This window comes from Leptodactylus fuscus, chromosome 1 (genome assembly GCF_031893055.1).
Source record: "Leptodactylus fuscus isolate aLepFus1 chromosome 1, aLepFus1.hap2, whole genome shotgun sequence".
Lineage (NCBI taxonomy): Eukaryota > Metazoa > Chordata > Amphibia > Anura > Leptodactylidae > Leptodactylus > Leptodactylus fuscus.
The window spans coordinates 266,333,779-266,353,962 of NC_134265.1; the positions used below are offsets into that span (position 1 = coordinate 266,333,779).

Here is a 20,184-nt window from a genome sequence, read left to right on the forward strand (position 1 = left end):
CATCTGCCCCAGTGTCATGCCATTCTCCTCCTCTTCCTCTGCCCCAGTGTCATGCCGTTCTCCCCCCCTTCATCTGCCCCAGTGTCATGCCGTTCTCCCCCCTTCATCTGCCCCAATGTGATGCCGTTCCCCCCCCCCATAGACCCCCAGTTTCATAGGCCCCCTACATTACATTCCCCTCAATGTTTAACACAAATACGTATACTCACCTTCCAACGCTCCCCCGCCGCTCTCTCCGCTCTCTCACTCCACTCACATAATTCACATTGCGCCTATAGAGATGAGTGAGTAGTATTCGTTCGAATATCGAATCCTATTATAGTCTATGGGAAAAAACAAGAATGTTGTTCCGGTTTCCATGGAAACCAAAGTTCGACACCTTGGATCCTCCAAATTCTGGAAGTAGCAGGATGAGGAGCACGAGGAGGTTTTTGCATTGAATTCAATGGAATTTTCCCGCGTGGTATTCGACCGATACGAGTATTCGATTCAATAGTCGTATTCGATCGAATACTACTCGCTCATCTCTACGCGCCTACACACGCCAAAGCCGGAGCACAGCAGTAAGGCAGGAGCTGAGCTGTGACAGCTCCTGCTTTACTGGCATATGTATTCAGCTCATCGGCATCCTCCGGATGCCGATGAGTTGAAATCGGGACATACCGGAACCACGGGACAGGACACCGAATTTATGAATGTCCCGCGAAAATCGGGACGGTTGGGAGGTATGGTTTCCCCATAGCTGTACTTGAAACAAAGTCCACAGACAAAACCTTTGTGAACTTTCTGTGTAAAGTGCTGCAGGAAGAACCGCAAAGTGGATGCTTTTTTGCTGCAGGCCGCCATATAGGGTCTTAGCCTAAGTGGGCTGGTAAATGAAAGTAATGAGCGTTTCTCAGAGGCATTTTATTAACTCACATGAGGTTAACGTGTAGGTCAGGGGTCGGGAACCTATGGCTCGCGAGCCAGATGTGGCTCTTTTGAAGGCCGCATCTGGCTCGCATACACATCTAAATGTTTTCTACAGTACTACTGGGAGAGGTCCTGGAGCTTGTCACCGCACGTCTGTGCATGTCTCGGCGGTGCGTACACGCGTAACATGCGTCGCCAGCGTAACTAGCGTAGCCAACGTAACCAGCGTAGCCAGCATCCCGACGCTCCAGGTTGGTCACGTTGGTCATGCATCTAACCGCCGAGACATTCACAGACGTGCGGTGACAAGCTCCAGCGTTAACAAGTACTTGTGACCCGAGGGCACCCCAAGACTTTCCCCAGGTCCTTCCCAGGTCCCCAGGTATTGTTAGGGGTCACCCTGAACTGCCAGAGACCCGAGTCCAGGACGAGTCCTGCGAGTCTCCACTCCGTTCCCGCCGCCATCTTCTGCTAGGCCGGAGGGCCTTCCTACAGCTACATCGCTGCAGAAACAGTTGGGCAGCAGAAACTGGGCCTGAGTTGGCTGGTGAAGATTCTTCACCTCCTGGAGAAGATTCTTCTTGTCCTGGAGTGCTGGACAGACCCCCGCCACAGATTGCTAACCGAGTCACGTTGCTGATGCCATCTTTGGTCTGTAAGTTGACAACGCTCTATTCTACTACTCTTTCATTACTAACTCCCCTCCTGGCTCTCCTGCTTCCCTGCTGACTATTTCCTTAGACTGGCACACACTTTTGGTTGTGCTCTGGCCCTGGCAAGTTCCCCCCATCCCCATCTGTTGCTTAGTAGTAATAATAATAATAATAATAATAATAATACATTTTATTTATATAGCACCAACATATTCCGCAGCGCTGTACAATTTGTAGGGTGCAAATACAGACAGATACATAACAAAGAATGTCATTTCACACAATGGGACTGAGGGCCCTGCTCACAAGAGCTTACAATCTTAGTGAAGTTTATTGTGAACCTGGTCTCTTTACTTGAGCCCTCTCATTTCCTCCTCAACAGGACTGAACTAACGGAAATAACTGGAAGAACAGGGATAGGTATCCCCACTACATCCACCACCCCGGAAAGTAAGCGCCTGGTAGTTGTAGAGAAGAACAAGATGGCTAAAAGAAGAAAAGATGATGAGTATCGTACTTTTCAGCCAGAATGGACAGAGGAATTCGCTTTTGTGGAGAGAGCAGGTTCTGCAGTATGTCTAATATGCAATGTTAAAATTGCATCGATGAAACGGTCAAATATAAAGCGGCACTTTGACACGCGCCATTTTACATTTGCATCCAAACATCCTGAGGGGGACAGCAGGAAGAAAGCATGTCAAGAGCTACTTAACAGAGTGCAAGCTAGTCAGCAGCAACTCCGTGTTTGGACCCAACAAGGAAACTCGAATTCAGCTAGCTTTGCTGGTGCTTTAGCCATAGTGAGAAATGGAAAGCCATTCACAGATGATGAGTATGCCAAAACATTCATGGTTGATGTCGCCAATGAACTTTTTGATGACTTTTTGAATAAAGACAAGATAATCAAACGAATAAAAGAAATGCCTCTGTCGGCAAGAACTGTTCACGATCGTACTATGATGATGGCAACTCAAATTGAGGCAACACAAGTGAAGGACATAACCTCAGCACAATTTTTTTCTCTCGCTTTGGATGAGACAACAGACGTAAGCCACTTATCCCAGTTCAGTGTTATTGCAAGGTATGCTGCAGGTGACACACTATGTGAGGAAAGTCTTGCTGTTTTGCCTTTGAAAGGGACAACAAGAGGCGAGGATTTATTCAAATCTTTCACTGAATTTGCTAAAGAACAAAATCTACCGATGGATAAACTTATTTCTGTGTGTACTGATGGTGCTCCGTGCATGGTGGGGAGAAATAGAGGATTCGTAGCACTTCTTCGTGAACAAGAAAAGAGACCTATCCTAAGTTTTCACTGCATCCTACATCAGGAGGCGCTTTGTGCTCAGATGTGTGGCGAGCAACTAGGTGAGGTGATGTCGCTGGTCATTCGTGTGGTCAACTTTATTGTTGCCCGAGCTTTACATGATCGCCAGTTTAAAACACTGTTGGAAGAAGTTGGGAATAATTATCCTGGTCTGCTTCTGCACAGCCATGTGCGTTGGTTGTCAAGAGGAAAGGTGCTCAGCCGTTTTGCAGCTTGTCTGAGCGAAATCCGGACTTTTCTTGAAATGAAAAATGTTGAACATCCTGAGTTAGCTAACACTGAGTGGCTCCTGAAGTTCTACTATCTTGTGGACATAACTGAACATCTGAACCAACTCAATGTGAAAATGCAAGGTGTTGGAAATACAGTCTTATCCCTTCAACAAGCAGTGTTTGCATTTGAAAACAAGCTTGAACTCTTCATAACCGACATTGAAACAGGTCGTTTACTACACTTTGAAAAACTGGGAGAGTTTAAAGATACATGCACAGCAAGTGACCCTGCTCAACATCTTGATCTTCAGCAGCTAGCGGGCTTCACATCTAATCTCCTGCAGTCATTCAAAGCACGCTTTGGAGAATTTCGTCAGCACACTCGTCTTTTTAAGTTCATCACCCACCCACATGAATGTGCAGTGGACAGCACTGACTTGAGTTACATCCCTGGTGTCTCTGTCAGAGATTTTGAGCTACAAGCTGCTGACCTGAAGGCCTCAGACATGTGGGTGACTAAGTTCAAGTTACTGAATGAAGATTTAGAAAGACTTGCACGACAGCAAGCAGAGTTGGCGAGCAAACACAAGTGGGTAGAACTGAAAAAACTTCAAGCCGCAGACCAGATGATTCTCAAAACTTGGAACGCGATTCCTCTCACATACCATACACTGCAACGTGTGAGTATTGCTATACTGACAATGTTTGGCTCTACATATGCTTGTGAGCAGTCTTTCTCACATCTAAGGAACATTAAGACCAACCTACGTTCACGTTTAACAGATGGAAGTCTCAACGCCTGCATGAAGCTAAACCTCACCACCTATAAAGCAGACTACAAAGCCATCAGCAAATCCATGCAATACCAGAGGTCACATTAATGGTAAGTAGTACTTTATTCATCATTATTCATTATTGCTTAGCAACAGAATTTTGTATGGCTCTCGCCCAATTACATCTTGAAATATGTTGCGTTCATGGCTCTCCTAGCCAAAAAGGTTCCCTACCCCTGGTGTAGGTTAATACCCAAATGTTGGTAAGGAACACTGAAAGGCCTTGGGCTCAGATCACTCACAGTCAATGCCTGGTCCAACTTTAAAAAACATCCAGTGATATAAGTAATGCCAACATACAGAAAACATGTTTTGTTTGTTTGTTTTTGTTTTACTATATTCACTTTTTTTTTTCTTATTATTCGCATAAAAGAATGTTTTGTTATGGTTTCCAGAAATACTGTATTCAATACAACCTAAAAGGCACTTGTGTTCTGTTTAGTTAATGTTCATCTCTGGGCACTTTTGCATTCTTTATTATACAATAGTTAAAAAAAAAAAAAAAAAAAACATTAGAAGGTCATACCCTCACCAACTAGAACATTACTCACAAAAAGCATGAAAAACCTTTTTTGTGTAAGCCACTAAAAGACAGAACTGGGGTACATGAAGATTCCATTAGTATAAGATCTTTGTGCATTGAGAACTGCAATTTGTACCAAGTGAATTCACTCACTATAAAGCAACGTAAATGTAGTTCCGGTTAGGAGGGTAAATGTTTCCATATTAATCTTTTTCTCTCTCCATAACGTTTCAGGTGTTCAGTATGTTTTTTTTATTATCCCAATTGAGATTGGCTTTTAAAAAATTTTAACTTTCTAAATAACCAAAGTTTGCCAAGTTACATCTGTTATACTTCTCAGGAGTATGAAGTTATGAACTGAATCATTACTGCCATCTAGTGTTCAGCAGTTAAAACTCATTCAGATTGCTGTCCGCAGGTTCAAGATATCTTGACCGAGGGCAGCATGCAATAGCCACAACCTCCTGGATTACAATGAGAGACTGAGATTTATTAGAGTAAATGCCCCTACATTTTGGTGTACATGCTTGCACCACATTGGACACGTTTGTGCCTCACTGCACAACATAGAACACACAGGTTGTGACTGGGAATGGGTGTAGCTTAAAGGGGTTGTCCGGGAGAACTAGCAGTCCCTACACTAATCTAAGCATCCTTCCCCTTCTACTTTCTAGATAACATTAATAATCAAAATCAGATAGTTACCCATGTCCCTGGGGTGGTCATGTGACCGCACCAGGGGCATTTTCTGATTATCCAGTGACGATCAGTTTCCCCATTTCCGGAAATGGATCATCGCTACTACTCTCCCACATCCTCTCCATTATACGCACCATCCAGGCTTCTTCCGGCAAGATGGCTCCTCTCTGTAATAACCTGTCTGAGCACGCCGCTGCAGGTAATTCACCTCTATAGCACACCAATGCATGCACAGTAGACGCAGATCATGGCTGGAGGAGAAGACTGAATCAGTACAGGAGGAGGCGGGGCCGTATCACAGGAAGAAGTGTGAAGGGCAAGTATATAATATGGGTCAGGGGTTGGGCTGAGTAGGTATGGAAGAGTGGGATAGCTAGAGACAGGGAGGGGGGAGTAATGCGAGAGGCGCTAGTGAGGAGGTTACATAGCTGGAAGCAGGATTATGTACACAAATGCAGAAGATACCAGGAGCTCCCAGAGACACCCAGAAATTACTCATAACATGGCTAAAAATATATGAGTCCAATTATTAACCCATTAGTAGCTTTGACATTTAAAGAAAAAAAAAATTATATATAATATATATATATATATATATTTTTTTTTTTTTTTTTGCCTTTAACCACTTCTGAACCACCCATTGGGAATATATGGCTGGTTACCTTGTTTTGCCAGGACGTACCGGTACGTCCAAACAGAACACAGCAGCTGCACGAAATCGTGCAGCTGCTGAAACTGGGAGTTAGCTGTCACTTCAGCCGGAGCTCCCAAACAGAAGACAGGGAAGGTTTAATCCCACCAGGAACAACATCTGCAAGGAGTTTGTATGTTCTCCCTGTGTTTGTGTGGATTTCCTCCCATTCTACAAAAACATACTGATAGGAAAATAAATGTACATTGTGATCCCTATATGGGGCTCACAATCTACATTAAAAAAAAAACAAAAAAAAAACAACATTCAGGTCTGTATAGAGTCGAGCCCTTATTCACAAAACAGTCTTGATCATTAAATTAAATCATACCTCCCAACTTTTAAAGGACAGAAAGGGGGATAAAATGTGTGGTATGCGCTTTACAGCAAATGTAGCTCGCCCACTTCTAAATTGACTCCACCCATTTTTCTTTGTGCCCCCACACATTATAATGCTCCTACAGTCACCATAACATTATAAATGTTCCCCTCCAATTGCTCTATAGTATGAAGTCCCTCTCCTCATGCCCCACTTTAAACTGGGGGCAAATAGACAGGGAGATTAAACTGAGGCAGATGGAGGGGGCAAGTATAGCTACCCCATGATTTAATGTCCTCCTCCAGTTGCCCCCCCCGTTTAAAGTCATCCTCAACGTGCCGCTCCAGCTTAATGCCCACTCCTCCATTTGTTCTCAGTTTACGTGACCCCTTTATCTCTCCCCAGTGTAATGCCCCCCTTCCTCCAAAGCTTAAAATAACAACATCACTGATACTCACCTCTCCTGCTGCTCTGGGTCTTCTCCTGGAGTGTACAGGAAGTTGCAGGTGTGATGTGAGTGACGTCACATTGCGCCTACAGCTCCCGGTCCCAGAACAGGCATGGGCACAGTGGTGAGGCAGGAACTGTCTACTTCTGCTTCACCATTGTATTCAACACATCTCAGTCTTCTCTGGATGCAGAAGTGTTGAATCCGGGACATACCTCCCGCCAACTGAGACCGTGGGACAGGACCCTGAATCTGGGACGGTCCCATAGCATCTGGACAGTTGGGAGGTATTCCAAGTCTGTGTGCGCCAGTTTTATCAGCCTAACAGTATGTGGTGAGAGGGACTCCAAGTTATCTATAATGCTAGGAGTCACTGTCTGTGTATTCCGTACAGATTATGGGTAGGCAGGAAGTCCATCTTTCCACATACTGAACAGGCTGGCAAATCTGGCACACACGGACAGAGTTTCATAAGAGATTGGTCATGTGAATAAGAGCTATAACTAAAACATAATAAAGCTTACGGTTATCACCAGCACTATGGATTCTAAAGTTTAGGTATGTTTTAATCATGGTACAACCTCTCATGTGTGTGGTTCCATACTTGTAATTGTACCGAATAGTGCTTGTTTGCCCGTACTATGGTCCATGTGACTGTTGCTTACTAATAAAAACTACATTTCCCAGCCGCACCTTGCTTTGTGTTCTAACTACCGCTCTGGCTATGACTCGTAACAGAAATCATTCATGCACTGCACATGTTCCATCTGTACGATCAGGGCTACATAATGCATGTGTCATCCTAATAAAGCAGCTAGAAGAAAGTGAAAAGTTAACTGGGCACGCTCATCCTGAATGAAAATGGACTAGAGGTCTCATTCCTTGACAACAGTGCTCGATTAGTGGTAGGGCTAGGGGAATTTCATTGGGCTTTTTCTAGTGAAATACAGACTTTTGCTAGTTGCTTTCAATAAGTGACATTTTTAACTTCTTTTTATATGAAATACTGTATGATTGGTATTGTGGGAAATATCCCTTCAAGTGGTACATACTAGGTATACTAATATACACCATTGATGTTAATAAGACCAATTACTTGCCTGGAAGGTGTAAAATTTTAACTTTAATTCCCAGAGCAAATACGTTTGGTAGTAACAGGTAGTACTGCAGCTGTGAAAGATGAAATAAAGACTTTCAGAAAATGTCTTGCTTGAGGCTCAGTTCCCATCTTTGCACAGTCTCTGTACGGGGATTCCATTCCCCTCTCCGTATTTTACACCCTTTTCGAGCGGAAACTGACCAGAAACCACGCAGACCCCATTATAGTCTATACAGATCTAAAGCTACAATATTAAAAGCAATCACACATGAACACATCTTGATCTTAAGAGGTTTATTTCTTATAATGGAAAATGCATGTTTATATTATTCCATCTTCCTGAACCAAATCAGGTCTGGCTCGGGTTAGTGCAACATCTATTACTATCATGATAATCTAATACTGTGACAAGCAGATGAGGGAAGTGAGCATGGGGTAAAAAATCCACAGAAAAGATTTTCAGAGAGTGAAATACATATCTAATGTCTGAAATGAAAGAGTCCAAGTGACTGGAAATGGCAGCTACTGGCTTTAATGTTATTTTATTGAAAGGACTAGAAGATCAGTTACATATAAATATTCTGCCTTGTCTGGTAAGGAATGTATAATAGCACCAAAAAATATTGTCTAGACTGAAAGGACAGTTTCACATAGCCATATTATGGACACATTTTAGCATCTGCATTACACCCACAACACCAAGACCCTCAACAGTCCTACTGAACGAAACATAGCTAGCCATAGTGTAACAGCAGGAACACAGATGCTGATATATGGTCCTTACAAAGCCATATGCTACTAACTTAACCAAGATCTTATAGGACAATATGGTGAGTAACAATACACTTAGCATTTACATATAGTAACTGTTCTAGTTTAATATATAGGATTTACACATGGTTGCCTTCTTAGGAAGAGTGACATTACTCATCATCTCCACCACATACAAGGAGGAGGGTATTCCTATAGTCTCCAGATGTGTCGCCCTGCAAGAAAAGCAGAACATTAAGATACAGATACCATCTTCAATGAGTCATCCAGAACCCACAGTCAAGGAAGCTGTTAGACATTTTAGCAGAGCTGATTTAGGAAGCTAGGACAATAAAAATATAAACTGGCCACTAAAAGGAAAATTTTTCTAAACTTGTTCCCATATCATCAGCGCTGCTCCTCTAATGAGGTGAGGTGACGCGACCGCCTTGGGCGGCGCTCTGGGGGCGGGCGTTTTTACTTTTTTCTTCATACCAACGCAGGAGAGTCATCACGCTGCCTACGCTGAGACACAGACGTCTTACTGCCGGGAGAAGAGGAGGCAGCAGCAGGAGCAGCGCAAGGTCGGTAAGTAAAAACTTTTTTTTTTTTTTTTTTTTTTTTTTTATAATAGGCTGCTACCTGCTGGAGTATCTACAGCAACTAGCGCCCTATTTACCAACCTCCCCGGACCTGTTCACTGCCGCCCCCGCTTCACCTTGTACTATAGGCTGCGGTGGGCGGTAGTAAATTGGCCCGGGCCTAGGCTTAGATCCCACTATCACTATTATTATACTCAGGGGTATTTTTTTATAATCGGATCCTCAGGGTAGGTGAGAGAACATAATAAACACTGTTACTCACCTCTTTGGGATCCAACGTTAATCCTAGCAGGCTTCGGGCCTATATGGTAATGTGTCAGACGTCACGTGGTCTGGGATATTACCATATAGGCCCAAAACCCGTGCTAGCAGTACCATATAGGCCCGAAGCATGTGCTAGCAGTACCATATAGGCTCGAAGCATGTGCTAGTAGTAATAGCCTGTTACTTCTAGTACAGGCTTTGGGTCTGTATAGCAAGAGGCTGTTACTGCTACTACAGGCTTTGGGCCTGTATGGTACTGCTAGCACAGGCTTTTGATTGTCCACCTTAGGCAGCAGAGAGGCTAGGTTCACCACTGAATATCATACACATAGAAGGTTGGATATATAGTTGTTGAACTTCTGTTGTTAAAGGGGAAGTGTCACCAGGAAATAACCTATTGTTTAAAATCCTGTTTTTATATTAAACATTTTTAAAGAATTTTTTTGGTGATGTGGTATTAAGTTTTACATATCATCAGCTATACTAAAAAAAAAAAAAAAAAATAATAATTCTAAAAATCTTGCCTAAAATAGTCAGAGGAGATTGACCAGGAGTCATAGAGCCAATGGTCTGGAGCAGACCTTATTGATTTCTGGGCATGCTCTGTGACCTCTGCAGAGGTTATTGTATAGAGCGGGGAGTAAACAAGATGTGAAATCACCTATTGTGACTGATTCTGTGTCTTATCTACATATACACAATAACTGTGATCATCAGTTTGCTGATAAGCAAGGTGTCTGTTGCAAAGAAATCTACAGAAAACAGGAAGTCTTAGTAGATTATTTGGCTTAGTGGCCAGAACTGCAGAATTTTTAAAAGGATACATTAAATGTAAAAGGTTTAAAAATACATTTAAACAAAACTCCAATCCTCTAAGCTCCAATTGCTTTACATATGAGCCCAACATAAAGGTGGTGACCCTTGGTGGTGACTTCTACCCAAAGTGAAAATGACAAGTCTGTGTAGCAGGTAAAATCACCAGATGTTGGGGTCACTGTATAGGAGAAACATCCAACGCGTTTTGAAGAAATTGACAAAAAAAAAAAAAAAAAAAAAAAAAAAAAAAAAAAAAAAAACCACACGTTTTGAAGCATCAAGTAGAAGAGTACAGTAATATGCATTCCATTAATAATTATTATAATAATGCAATATATAATAAAATACATATTTCACCTTAATTGCCTGGAGCAGAGATTTCCCAAATTTTTTACGATACTCCTTCCTAATGTCAAGCAAGTCAATTTCACTTCTGGAAGCCATCACTCTAATGAGGGTGTCATCATCAGTGCCGGCTCCCTGCACAGGATGAAATGGAGACCAAACTGAGTATAGTCAAATCAAAATATGTTGGAACCATTTTAGCGTGGAAAACCACCCAATAGGTTGCCTTCAATGCCTTATTATAGAGTATAGGAGGGGGAATAGACTGTGTCTCTATTTAGTAGGTACCACGTTAATTCAGAGCTAAAACCAGTTTTACAAGCTGCCATTTCCTTCTATTGACGGATCGTTAATACATGAATTTTTCTTTTGGCACAGATACCTTGGCACAATATTGAATTCACATTTACACAGAAAAGAACATAATGAACATAAAGCATTTCAAGTCATTCTGCCCGTTTTTGCTTAAAATACTGTTAGTCTTTATTGTATCACAATGTCTAAAAATGATTTTTTTATAAGGATTATTACTTTTGTTGTGGCCACTAGAGGGCAAACTTGCACATGACAAAAGATTAATATTTGAACACGTATTAGCCTTTAAAAAAAAGTTTGTTTTTTTAACACATTATGGGGCGGATTTATCACTGGTGTGTAGTATGCCAGTCTTATCGGCAGGGCCAGAGTGAGATGCACCAAAATTAATAAGGCATATGGCTTATAATAATTTTGGCACATATGGCTGCCAAAAACTGAAATCCATCACAGATTTTAAGTTTACTTTGTGCTTGTTTTATATTGCTGTGCAGACTTCAAATGCTTCTGTGTTGGCAGTAACTTCAGCTGATAATTTAGTCAATACTGACACAGATCACTATTCATGTATATCAGGTACAAGATCAGCAACAATGAAATGGCTTTTGTTTTTTAGTTTAGATGGACTTGCCTTCATTGCATGATACAGAGTTTCTGCCAGATATCCAGGAACACTTCGGACACTCTTCACTGAAAGCAAACGCAAAGCAACAAAAGTAAAGTCAGGCTTATTTTAGTGCTCTTCCAAACAGCTGTATTAAACTCCATTTTGTATGGATGAGTAACATGGCTTTCATAGATTGTCACATTTCATACAACGATATTTTCATGTGAGTCCAATGAAGCTTGTATGGCAGAACACAGAGGCTGTATGCCACTCTACTATAGAAGCTATACAGACTCCATGCATTAGACTTTGGGGTGTGCCTAAGTCCTCAAAGTAGGATTAAACAGTTTTATCAAGGAATGTATTTTTTCCATGGGCATTAAGTGTTTGTGTCCTTCATTTACTTGAATCTTTCCTCCATTGCCCTAATCTTATACAGCCGTAAATAAAACTAACAAAATGGTCCACACTCGAACATGTTAGTTTAAAAATAGGCTGAGCTGGACAAATACATTGCCATAACTAAGTTGTTACAATGGCAATTTATTATTCACGTACACTGGGTAGAATTGGCATACATGGGGGGAGATAAGCCTCAGGAAGAGATTAGCTGCCTCGTCTCTACCCAGCAAGAAACACATAAAGCATCTTATGTTGACACGTGTCTGGAATATTCCTCTGCTCTATATGCCAGAGTATTGAAAGTCAGATTAGGCTCACTGTAAAATTATTTTTTCATTAGACAATTTACTGAAGAAAATATCTATGTTTAGATTGTTTATGTTAATGCAGTTCATGGAAAAGAACATTTTTTTTATTTTTAGGCCTAGGTTTCCCAGAAGGAGAAACAATGCTAACACTGAGAAGACAGATTTCCTATGTTAATTACAGACCATGAGTTATAATGATAGCTGCGGGTTTAACCTTTGGGTCAGTTCACACGTGAAAACCGCCTAGCTTATTTGTGCGAGGTAAAAAACCTCGGGGAGTTTTTTTGACGCTGTTTTTTGCATTCCACGCGGTTTTTGACGAGGTTTTTGACGCGGTTTTCGCTAGCGGTTTTCGCTAGGGTTTTTTTTCCTATATGTGCTATAGAAACTGCAGGCGAAAACCGCGCGGTTTTTTGCAAAAAACCGCGCGGTTTTGTGTGCAAAAAACCGCGCGGTTTTTTACCGCGCGGTTTTCGCCTCCCATTCACTTCTATGCAATTCTTCAGGCGTTTTCCGCCTGAAGAAAGGTCATGTCGCTTCTTCAGGCGGAAAACGCTAGGAGGAAAAAAAAAGCTAGTGGTCTACATAGACCACCATGTTAAAGGAGAGGTTTTTGAAGCGAATTCCGCTGTCAAAAACCTCCCCTTTGCCCACGTGTGAACTAGCCCTTTAAGTTTTGTTGTTTTCATCAAGTCTGTTTTTAAATCGATGATAAAAATGCATCATAACAAGTAAGGACATAGAATTCTGCCTTAGTTACATGTATACAGGTAAGAACGCATGCTGGTTATTTTCCTCTCATTTGAACAGTTTTATCAAATCTAAATACTCAAGTTACCTTTCCAAATCAATGTGATATTTTAGGGGAGAGTTTGTTCCCAGAAATGTAGTCTCAGATATAGGACTGCAGCTACAAGTGGCTAAGGATTCTTCGAGGCTGGTTAAACAGGGATGGGCAGTGCAAGTGCCATTACCTCAATAAATAAGTGCAAGTTTTTTATAATACCAATTTCTTTTTTCCATACAGCAAGGTTCGAGAAACCAGTAATGCCACCAGATATGTTACTGTTACTAATAGACTAAGGTGGAATGACATCTTGGAAATTGTGTACCATCTGGTAAGAGCTTGTTGTAAACCGGGCTTTCTGGAGCTTTTACGAATGTGTGTCCCCCCCCCCCTCCCCCCTCCCCATCATTGGCAACATAAATTATGGTAAATTATTTCTCTAATTATTGGCAAGTAAACTTCAGGGTGTTTTTGTTTGTTTGTTTTTTACCAGTTTTTACAAGTTTTTAAAAAAGTCTTGATCCTTACCTACAGCAAGAAGCAGGTTTTGAAGGTTACCAGATGTCTCCCGGCCAATGCTTTCTTCAATTTGATACCCAGAGATGGTCATATATTTATCAAACACTGGGGGGAAAAAAATAAATACATTTTAAACTTCTCTAATGCTAAGGATATTTGTGCCCTGGAGTTGGTTTCCATTCATGCATTTACTCTAGAACATCTGTTAATGTCAAAGAATTATTACTCCCAAAAAAGACAACTGCCAGGCACTTCAACCCAAAATAAGTAAGAGATGCAATTCAATCAAAGGTTATAGGGGTATCTCCACTTACAACCAATCTCAGGAACCTCCACTTATCACCTAAATGGGTAGTCCCAGACCCTCCGTCCCACTACTAGGAGTCTCGGAAACAGCCAAGCATGCAGGTAGATTATGTTCCTAATTCTTGGACTCACGCCTGACATTTATGGCATATCCATTAAAGGTATAAGGTAGGAATGACACCATTTAATTTGTATTTACTTTTTATTAAAGTTGTATTTTTGCCGACTCCCCGCAGCATGGAAAGGTTATCCAATTTATAGAGGATTTTCCATTAGAGTGACATAGAAGCCTATTCCCCATCATAATTGGATTGTATTAAATGCTAGTGGGGTATTCCACTTCTAGAACCCTCAACTATAAGAAAAACTGGGGTACCAGAATGGCTCAGAATGGCTATTTTCCCTACAGAAAATAGGTGGCTGTGTATTAAACTTAATGTTGCTGCTCTTTCTGTAACTCCTATAGACTTCAATGGAAACAGTGGCCAGTCCCAGAGGTGACCTCTCCAAGCATCTATGTGTATTCTCATCCCACCCACCCCAAAAGAAGAAAAAAAAAAAAAAAAAAAACACACACCAAGTTCTCCAGCTAACATTCCAGAAAACCAGTTAGCGTTCCTGCTAAAAAAATATAATTTTAATAAAAAGGAGAAAAATAAAAACTAACTTTTGATTTCATTGTGTTTGAATTAGGTGAATGAATGGTCTAGAATGAATTAAAGTTAAAAAAAAAAAAAAAATCCTCAAACTCACTATGAAGTGCTATCACTTTTAAAAATGATCTAAACATACTTTCCTAACCACTTGGAAAAATGTGTAAGACGGAAAACTCATGCTGGAGATATTTTAATCTTTTCCATCTGTGAAACCACCAAAACTCTCCAGCTCCTGGAAACTCTTCATACATAGACTGCTGGCCTCGGATAGGTTAAATATCCATTTCTGACACTGAAATCTGAAATACTACATATATCGAAATGCAAGGCTAACCAAGTACAGCCTAAATTTTCCATTGATGTATTTTACCAGGCTGGGCGTGATACACAGAAAAATCCCAATTTAAGTACGTTTGCAGCATATCATCCTCTGGCAGACATCCAAATGAATCAGAAGGAATACTGACCATATCTAATTCTTAATATAGACATAGAAATATTTGGAAAACAATCAGTTGCTTAAAAACGTCTCCATAACTGAAGTTTTGCATCTTTTTACAGAGAAAGCCAACTTAAGGGGAACTGGGCACATGAAAATGCAGTCTAATCTATAGGCAGCATCTCTTAGAGCAGGAGGAGCTAGGCATACAAAGACAGTGGTCACTCATTGATTTAGGATTGCCAACTTGACAACAAGGCTCAAAAACATGAGAGCAATCTGTTCCGTTTCTCCCGATCTAAAACGTGTTGCCTGAAGATTACACTACCTTTTTTTAGGAGACTGGTTCTCATTTAGAGGCCAATAATTTTTCAACCAACTTTGCATAAATCAATACTACAAGTGAAGATAAGAAATTTTGCAATAGATTTTAATTAGAGAAACATTACTCTGCCAACTTTACATAGGGTTCAATGTTTATAAGAAATGGATCAGTTGCTACCAGTTTTTTATCTGACAAAAACAGACTAGCAAAATTGTCACTTTTTTTTTTTTTTTTTTAACCTCAACTCTATGCAAACAGATGCTTTTTCTTTGGCAGCTCCATTTACATACATTTTAAAGGGAATCTGTTAGATGGGCCCGCTAACTAGAGGCAGCCTTCAGGGAGGAAGGCCAGGAGTTTGGAAGTAGTAGTAGCTGAAGTCACAGTGGCAAGGATCTCTGCCAAATCCTTCACAGCTATTAAGAGCTGGTACAGTGCACAGGGAGCTGCAGAGTGTATGACGGTGGTGGTTGTGTTTCCCTGGGACACTTCCTAGTGGTATCTCTGTGAGCCAATGGTGTTGAAGTGCCCTTAATGGGGAATGCAGGAGACAGTGCTGCTAACAGTAAAACCCTAGCTGATTAAAAAAAAAAAAAAAAAGCTGAGAAACAGGCAACTTCATCCATATGATGGAGGTGCAGTACCTAGGGACATGCACTGACATAAGAACAGAGTATTTAAGATGGTACTTCCCAGTTCATCTGTGTCTCCCTTGCTGTATCTTCTTCTATATGGTATGTTTTCAGTCTATTAATCAAAAAAAGTGTCTGCAATGCCCTGGTTGCTGGTCCAAAAAGGATTGCCTTGTGTTGACAATAATAGACAAGGTTGTATCCATAAGAGCCATATAACTTTATAGTCACAGTTGTCTGTTGCACACATCTTCCACAAAAGTGAGCAGGGATTACTCCCATCTCCTGACTGCTGAACAACATGGTTGACTCAGACTGTACAACTCTCTCTCCCCCCTCATGACAAAGGGAAGAAGAGACTCCCTTTACACTACTTCCTCTTCCTACCTCAACTCATGTACCAACTGCTCAGTTCACAGCCTAGTGGTTTTGCTTCAAATGTGTTGTACATATTACACATAGGGCAGAGTATAACTCTTAAAGTTACAGTTGGACATAAAAAGCAGGATAATCAACTTGCCATTTGTAGTCCAATCTTTATTTTCCCCCTTCCCCAGTATCTGCCATTAGGGAAAATCAGAAGGCACCCATACCCATTTGGTGGGTTTGCCTAACATTATGTAAAAAGCCAGATTAAGCAGCTCATTTACACACCATATTTGGACAAGCATTTACAGTAAAGTTATTTTCTTGTATAAATAATAGTAACACAAACCGCTATTAGATATATTGCTCAGGAAGAACACATTTGCCCAGGAGAAAAGTCAAATAGAACTGACAATGATAAACGTTTTTTCACTCTTGGCAGAAGCTTGAACAAGGATATAAAGATAAGAGTGTAGAGTGAAGCAATGTATAACTTGTGATTTACCTTTCTTTAAGTGGGCATTGCTGCGTGTGCCCAATATGGTGATAAACTTTTCTTCATCAGTACCCCATTTAAGCTCACCAGCTTTAAATAAATCCTGGCAAAGAGGAATGCAATTCATTAAGATTTAGGATAAATACACACACACACAATATATATATATATATATATATATATATATATATATATATATATATATATATTCTATTTTTTTAAAAAAACAACAAAATATTAAACAAATAACTGCAGGGGATGGCTACAAAATTCATGTTAGCCCTTTTATCAATGGAGGTTTCAACCAACCTGAGCATCCTGATCAACAAGAGCATCATTCATTTTGGAGTCAGGGTCCCTGTTTGCCTGAAAAAAGTATACACATAACATATACAGTGAATGTTTAATCATATGAAATTTCAATGATACAGCTACAAAAGCTTGTAGAGGATAACAAAGAGAATACATGGCTGACAAAAGAAAAAAAAAAAGTCATGAATGTGAATTCATAGTCTAAATAAAATACATTGCATTGGTCAGTGACTGCTGGCTCACTTTAAAGGGAATCTGACATCATAAACCCGCTCCCTGAACTACTGTATATTTTGTAGATGGCTGAAAGCACACATTATAGAATCTGTGTGCTTTCATATATCTACAAAATATACAGTATGCCTTATTTTTCAACTCTCATGATCATGTAGTAAACCTACAAACAATCTATGCCATGTATACTGATGAAGTATTCCTCTGGAGTCGGGGGTATGTGGCCTCCTTAATACATCTTTCACCCTACGGCTTATTTGTAACACTGAAATAAAATTTAGTATAAAATGATTTTTGTTCCTTTGACTCCTATGTGTAAAAGAAAGCAATAATTGGGGGTATTCCCAAGGTGAATGGAAAATGCACTCATCATGAATTAGTTGCTCCCTATGTCGGCACAGGGGACATCACGACCAGCATGCCCTACCCTGCACACTGGTAATATAAGGTCAGTGTTAGATCTGAAGAGCAGATGTAGACGCTTAAACAATGAGGGCACTGTGACTAGTCACATTTGGGGGAAATCTGGTTCTATGCACAATACTTGCCCATCAGCAAAAATGCAGATTGTAACAGCTTTGGTCATATCTAGTAGCAACTATAGAAAGACTAACCTGGACAAGAACTACCAACATTCTTTGAAAGTAACCAGATGTGTCTCCAGTGATGCTGTCTTCCAATTCACAGCCATACTCTACAGAAATGGAAAATATAGTATCAATTATCCTTAATAGCTGTAGTAGAAAGCTAGAGCTATGTATGACTTGACTAAAGTAAATATATCTTCCCTTTTAATATATTCTAAGGCTAGGTTTTTCGTTTTGTTTTTTTGAAATAAACTTATTCCTTACTGCAACACGTACATGAAAGTCATTCTTTGGAATGTTCTCTGTATCAAGTGATTCAGCCTATTCTCTCTTTCTGATCAGACATCCTGATATCCCTTTCTCTGTGCTTCTCTGTCAGTCCTGTGATGCTTTAACACAGTATCGCATTGGCAGCTAGAGCCAGTAGCATCTCTTCCTGTTGGACATGAATGGGGCTGAGCTACATACAGGCCACGTGGTGAGTAAACATGACATCACTGGCCTGTAAAGCAGAAGTAATGCTCACTCAAGCACCTCTGCTGCTTCCATTAGTTAATCTGTGGGGGACTTTGTTATTGGACCTTCACTGATCAGATATGGATGGCCTATTCTAAGGATGTCATGAATTTGTAACATGGAAAAAGCATTGAAAAGGCTAGCATTAAACATTTTGTCCTGCCCATATTGGTTTGTGAGAAGATCAGAACAATTTAAAAAAAAAATGCAGATGTCATGAGCAGTCTCACTTTATTATCTCTCGTCATGGACATTTGACAATCACTGTGATGAATAACACTAGTTCCTATCCATTTATTTCCTTTCAGATCTATACCTGTTCTCCTGTTAGCCAAAACAGCACAAAAATACTGGCGTATTGGCTATTAAGAGCAATGAAAGAATGCAACCTCCCTTCCTCACTCTATGTCGTCAGTGATGTGACGATGTATACACCATAGCTTGTTAGTCACCATTCTGAGGGGCTGGGAAGGCAACAGGCAGAGGAAATAATCCCCTTAAACACAGTTTTATCCAAAAACTGTTTTCAGGAGTCACTGTTTAGTGATTGCTGCAAGTAAAAAAAACCGCACAAACGTTATGTGTGGAAGTTTCGTCAATACCTTCTCTGTAGACTTTTTTGATATTATTGATTTCGGCTGTTGTCCTAGAGGCAAGAATTTCAGCGAGCACCTTCTCATCAGTGCCAGCACCCTGAAAAGTGAAGATGGGTATTAGGCCTGGTGTAGTTCATTTGTAATCTCCGTCTTATACATCAAAAACAAGTACACATATTTGTCATAGTAGTTTGGGATTTCTCTCATCATAGGGGGAATACTGAAACTGCAACATGTTGTTCCCACTATTTTACGCCGACTTGTTGGCAATGCTATGACTCCACAGAGCCATAACCTTCTAGCATAGCCTTTGAGGGAGAATTTACACTTGTATACAGATTCTAGTATTTAAAAAAAAAAAAAAAAAAATTTAGCTCAAGTATCGTACAATAACTGAACTTGTAAGGTGTAAAGCGATACAAGAAAGAAAATATTTTGGGAGGGATAATCCCTTAATATATAAGTGCACTTATATCAGGTTGCAACAAGCTTTAATACATTAGATATCCATAGAGGTTTGTAACCCTGAAGGTGGTGTAATAATTGTAAGGGTGTTTGCTAAAGTTTTGGCATCAATACTGATATAACCACTTCAGTACCGGGACAATTTCTGGTTCAGGACCAGACACATTTTAGGTTTATTTTGTATGCGCAGTTTAGAGGGCTGTAGCATTTTTTTCATACGTCTCATTCAACTAATTTTTGTGTCTTTTTTCGGGGACACATAGGGCTTTATTTTTATGCTGTTTTTATTCTTGAATGTATTTTAATTTTTTTTTTATATCCGGGAAAATATAGAAAATATACTTTATAAAATAGTTTTTCCTCTCCGTTATGGTAATTACTATTTTGTATGTTGTCGGGGGTGGGGCTATAACCTTTATTAACGGTGTTTAATTGGCATATTATTATTTTTTTTTTTTATACTTCTCTATTTTTTTTTTTCAGATTATGTCCCCATAAGGTCATAAGAGACCTTTGGGGACATCTGATCACTTTTTTTTTGTATTAGAGACTGATTTCCCCTGCAACTGTGGCTGGTACATTTAGCCTCGGTTGCAGGAGGAATACAGCTTCCTGCACGCTACTATACACCTTACTAGAGCTGATCTGGGTCCTGTAGAACCCAGAAGCTCTTGCAAGACGCTGAGCCCGGCGGATCACGTGAGCGCCAGGTCAGAAGGTGGCCGCATCATGGCGGCGTCCATCGCTGTGTATACAGCACCCACTGAGCGCTGTATACACAGCGATCAAGAAGGCACAGAAGATAATAAACCTTCTCTGCCTT

General features: G+C 40.5%; 3 protein-coding genes across 4 annotated transcripts in view; 1 reads left to right on the top strand and 2 right to left on the bottom strand.

The window, feature by feature from the left end:
- The first annotated feature begins 691 nt into the window (after window positions 1-691).
- LOC142216483 (protein FAM200C-like) lies at window positions 692-3,985 on the top strand. Its single transcript, XM_075284387.1, has 3 exons — window positions 692-725; window positions 1,295-1,567; window positions 1,890-3,985. The coding sequence occupies exons 1-3, from the start codon at window positions 692-694 to the stop codon at window positions 3,983-3,985; spliced, it is 2,403 nt and encodes an 800-aa protein (XP_075140488.1).
- Window positions 3,986-4,820: 835 nt separating this feature from the next.
- Window positions 4,821-20,184, bottom strand: part of TRPC3 (transient receptor potential cation channel subfamily C member 3) — a 356,160-nt gene continuing 340,796 nt past the window's right edge. The window contains exon 13 of the transcript XR_012717460.1: window positions 4,821-4,835. The gene's annotated coding sequence lies outside the window, so the exon portion shown is untranslated. The remainder of the gene's footprint in view (window positions 4,836-20,184) is intronic.
- Window positions 7,996-20,184, bottom strand: part of ANXA5 (annexin A5) — a 28,246-nt gene continuing 16,057 nt past the window's right edge. Inside the window, exons 6-13 of one of the 2 annotated variants that reach the window (XM_075286912.1) lie at window positions 18,903-18,993; window positions 17,812-17,891; window positions 16,961-17,017; window positions 16,661-16,754; window positions 13,441-13,536; window positions 11,440-11,498; window positions 10,506-10,628; window positions 7,996-8,702 (exon numbers count right to left, since the gene is read on the bottom strand). In XM_075286912.1, coding sequence (XP_075143013.1) covers window positions 8,640-8,702; window positions 10,506-10,628; window positions 11,440-11,498; window positions 13,441-13,536; window positions 16,661-16,754; window positions 16,961-17,017; window positions 17,812-17,891; window positions 18,903-18,993 — 663 coding nt within the window. In that variant the 3' untranslated portion in view covers window positions 7,996-8,639. Of the gene's footprint in view, window positions 8,703-10,505; window positions 10,629-11,435; window positions 11,499-13,440; window positions 13,537-16,660; window positions 16,755-16,960; window positions 17,018-17,811; window positions 17,892-18,902; window positions 18,994-20,184 lie in introns of both variants that reach the window. The other variant, XM_075286903.1, reaches the window with a different exon arrangement.

What these genes read in the sequence shown, in the direction of transcription:
- LOC142216483 (XM_075284387.1), top strand. Translation starts at nt 692, where the DNA reads ATGAATGTCCCGCGAAAATCGGGACGGTTGGGAG. An exon ending in AAAATCGGGACGGTTGGGAG is followed by an intron (nt 726 to 1,294) that starts GTATGGTTTCCC and finishes CCAGGTCCCCAG; the next exon opens with GTATTGTTAGGGGTCACCCT. An exon ending in GCTGATGCCATCTTTGGTCT is followed by an intron (nt 1,568 to 1,889) that starts GTAAGTTGACAA and finishes TTACAATCTTAG; the next exon opens with TGAAGTTTATTGTGAACCTG.